This window comes from Cebus imitator, unplaced genomic scaffold (genome assembly GCF_001604975.1).
Source record: "Cebus imitator isolate Cc_AM_T3 unplaced genomic scaffold, Cebus_imitator-1.0 Scaffold37, whole genome shotgun sequence".
In the NCBI taxonomy this organism is placed as follows: domain Eukaryota; kingdom Metazoa; phylum Chordata; class Mammalia; order Primates; family Cebidae; genus Cebus; species Cebus imitator.
This window is the reverse complement of record NW_016107352.1, coordinates 4,579,569-4,583,658: the sequence shown is the minus strand read 5'-3', so window position 1 is coordinate 4,583,658 and position 4,090 is coordinate 4,579,569. Positions and strand designations below refer to the sequence as shown.

At 39.3% G+C, this 4,090-nt stretch overlaps 1 protein-coding gene across 1 annotated transcript in view; it reads left to right on the top strand.

The window, feature by feature from the left end:
• The window catches only part of ASNS (asparagine synthetase (glutamine-hydrolyzing)), an 18,460-nt gene that overhangs the window by 13,534 nt on the left and 836 nt on the right, over positions 1-4,090 (top strand). The window contains exons 6-10 of the mRNA XM_017525089.2: positions 1-92; positions 1,558-1,791; positions 2,454-2,554; positions 3,803-3,884; positions 3,978-4,088. Coding sequence (XP_017380578.1) covers positions 1-92; positions 1,558-1,791; positions 2,454-2,554; positions 3,803-3,884; positions 3,978-4,088 — 620 coding nt within the window. The remainder of the gene's footprint in view (positions 93-1,557; positions 1,792-2,453; positions 2,555-3,802; positions 3,885-3,977; positions 4,089-4,090) is intronic.

Here is a 4,090-nt window from a genome sequence, read left to right as displayed (position 1 = left end):
TGAAGCAGATGAAAGAGGACCAAGTACAGTATCCCCTCCAGACATTTGCAATTGGCATGGAAGACAGCCCCGATTTACTGGCAGCTAGAAAGGTAAGGTGCTGTCTCTGCCCCTTGTATAGCTAGAGTAGACTTGTTATTAGAGTGAAAATGGAGTCAATAATGGATAATTCCACTTATGCTGCTGTATTGACTGGGGAAATTGTTTCAAATGTGTTAAAGTAGAATGAAATCGCTGTTGAATATGCACTGTATTGTACACTGTCCTCTGTACTTTTATCTGTTATGACCTGTACAGTTCTCACAAAGACACTGTGATGATAATTATGCTCTTTTGAAAGTAAAGGTGTCGGGTGCAGTGGCCTACACCTGTAATCCCAGCACTTTAGGAGGCTGAGGGAGTGGATTACTTGAGGTCAAGAGTTTGAAACCAGCCTGAGCAACATAGTCAAACTCCCATCTCTACAGAAAAAAATATAAAAATTAGCGAGGCTTGATGGCGCATGCCTGTGATGTTAGCCTTATGGGAACCTGGGTGATAGAGTGAGACCTTGTCTCAAAAAAAAAAAGGGAAGGAAGTAAAGGCATAAGTCAGGTGCAGTGGCACACACTTATAGTCCCAGATACTTGCGAGACTGGTGGGAGGTCTGAGCTCAGGTGTTCAAGTCCAGGCTGGGCGACATAGCAAGACCCCATCTTGAAAAATTCAAAAGAGAGGCTTTTGTTTGTTCGTTTTTTTGTTTGTTTTGTTTTTTAAAAAAGAACGTAAAGGCATGGTATCATGGCAAAGACTGCAGGCTTTGGAGTCTGACTTGTGGCTTGACATCCTGGCTCTACTTGTTTATGTAACAAAAATAATAGTGTCTGCTATGGGGTAGTTTTAAGGTGAAATGATATAATTCATGTGAAGTAAGTAGGGTAGAACTTAGTATATAGTAAGTACTTAGTGAGTGTTAGCTGTTATTATTTTAAAAAGTGCTATATTTAGAATACTGTGGACAGAGGGCAGCTTGTCTGTATTCAGTGAGCAGGAGACCTAGTTCCCACTCTGGAGAACTTTTGTAACAAGGATGAGGAAGAGCTAGAGAGCAGTCTCAATACAAAGTGATCAATGCTGAGAGAATCCAAAATAGCCAAGAAAAGTAGAATGAGGGGAGGTGCCATTCTATATAGTAATAACATCTAGGTTATAAAATTAGGCATTTCAGAAGGACCAAAAAAGACCAAGCTTAGCATGGGACCCTATTGGACTAGGGAGAAATGAGGTGGGTTAGGTAAAATGGGTGAGGAGGGAGGTGCCGACTGAGAGAATGGTTGAAGCCTTGGCACCGGAGGAGCTGAGGGGAGACATACTTCCTGGTGGTGGATTTGAAGCAGGTGAGGGAACAGGGCTGGATGGGGCTTGTATGTGGTGGCCTGTAAAATCATGTTTTCTGTTTTCCCTTGTTTAGTTTTCACCGTTGTTAATTCATAAAGCTTTGTGAACTCGCGTCATGTTTGATTTTCAAGGGAAGTTATTTTCTTTAACAAATAAAGGGGTATTTCTTCATATAATAAGGTAGCAAATCATATTGGAAGTGAGCATCATGAAGTCCTCTTCAACTCAGAGGAAGGCATTCAGGCTCTGGATGAAGTCATATTTTCCTTGGAAACTTACGATATTACAACAGTTCGTGCGTCAGTAGGTATGTATTTAATTTCCAAGTATATTCGGAAGAACACAGATAGTGTGGTGATCTTCTCTGGAGAGGGATCAGACGAACTCACGCAGGGTTACATATATTTTCACAAGGTAAGCACTCTGAAGTGGAGGGAAGTTCATGCTGTATTAAGAAAAGTATGAATTGTTTGACCATTTTCTATCATCTTTCAGTATGACAGTAATAGTTTTGAGTGCCTTGTGAGATTACAAAAGGGAATCTGATAGTGTCTGCTTTCTATCTCTTGGGGAAGAAAGAAATTTTAATAGTGTTAGATAATTTTTATTCTTTAAAACTAGTAATAGACAGGTGTGGTGGCTCATGCTTATACTCCCAGCTACTCAGGAGGCTGAGGTGGGAGGATCACCTGAACCTAAGAGGTCCGAGGCTGCAGTGAGCTGTGATTGTGACACTGCACTCCTGCCTGGTTGACAGACCAAGAACCTGTCTCTTTAAAAAAAAAGCAAAAGTTAAAAATAAATAAATAAAACTAGTTAAGCTTGAGAATCACCTTTCTGCCATTTCTTAGCCGCCTACGGAATTATGACTGTTTCCCAGTGTGTTCATTTTATTCTAATACTAGCAGTTTAAAAGGTATGTTTTGTGAAGCATTGCTTAGCTCTGTTCAGGTATTTACTCCCTTCCCTAAATTTGTTTAGCTTTTTGTCTTATCCACCTTTGGGATTGGAGAGGGAGAAGGACAAACTGCTTTGTGTATCAAAAGCAAAACTCTTGGTATTTTTGTTTGAAATAGGCTCCTTCTCCTGAAAAAGCTGAGGAAGAGAGTGAGAGGCTCCTGAGGGAACTCTATTTGTTTGATGTTCTCCGCGCAGACCGAACTACTGCAGCCCACGGGTAACATTTTAAGAAACTATTGTAAAACAAAAACAAAAAAACATCAAAAATAATTTTAAAAAAAAGGCCCAATACCCTGAAAAAATTAAAAGATCAATAGCTGATTGGCTACATGTTACATACAGTTGGCTATATGTTACAAAGTGTGACTTCTATGGAGAAAATGAAGCAGTTTCTTAACTTAGTCCCCAAAGAGGCCACATTTCAAAGTGTCATGGTCTATGGGGAGAAGTCTTCTTCCATAGGTCGTTTGAGGTGGGGTTTTCACCTTTAAAGGGTAACAACATTCTGCTCACATCTGAACAACCAAGAGGGAAGAGGGAAGGCTGCTACAGCTATTGTTAAGTGTTTTAAAGAGAAATAGGCCGGGCTCAGTGGATGACCTGAGGTCAGGAGTTGGAGACCAGCTGACCAACATGGAGAAACTCTGTCTCTACTAAAAATACAAAAAAATCAGCCAGGCGTGGTGGTGCATGCCAAAAGAGGGAAGTATTGTAAACATGACAATCTTGAGTGCCCACCATGCCTGTTTGGTGCTGTAGTGACCCTGAGGGGATAGGGCAGTGAAGATGCAAGGCGTTTGATTACATTATAAAGAACTGGGGTTTTTTTGGTATCGTTTCTGGTTGTCTAAAGTTATGTTGAGGAACTGAAGACTTTTGCTGTATAGGGTAAACAACTGACATTAAATGTTTTAGTTGCCTCTGCTGAATCACACATAAATTAGGATATAATTAATTATGAGTTTGGGGAATGAACTGAATCTGGTTATTATCCTATCTGCTTGTCTTAACTAGAGTCTCTAGGCTTCAGGAAACTGGTGATATGGCATTTGATGAAATACAGTGGAATGCTAGTTTATATTGTACGTTGAAAACACTGAGTTAGAAAGCTCCAGGCAAGGTATTTTCTTAATGATTGGGTCACTCATGATTTGTAACTTTTTCTGCTTTTTGAAATATGCAATTAACTATTCCTAGAAAGGAAACTAAAAGTAATAGTCTCAAATAGTTAGTTTTACTCCCTAGATGACATGATATGTTTGTTACTTTAAATGAATATATATTTTTTTGTATTCATTCAGTAGTGTAGGGCAGCCTCCTAATGGGAGTCTTGTACTTGTATGTGGCTGTATGATTTTAACATTTCTTAGAATCTGGTTGAATTGATGGGAAACTGAATCAGAACCTAAACTGATAGGCATTAAATATCCATTTTAATTTAGATTTTCTTCTTTTTTCCTTTAAGCCTTGAACTGAGAGTCCCATTTCTAGATCATCGATTTTCTTCCTATTACTTGTCTCTGCCACCAGAATTGAGAATTCCAAAGGTAGGTAAATCAACTCAAGATAGAAACTGTCCAGTGCCACCAGATTATATTTGTAACTTTCACTGATGCTCCTTTTTTTTTTTTTGATGTCAGAATGGGATAGAAAAACATCTGCTGAGAGAGACATTTGAGGACTCCAATCTGATACCCAAAGAAATTCTCTGGCGACCAAAAGAAGCCTTCAGTGATGGCATAACTTCAGTTAA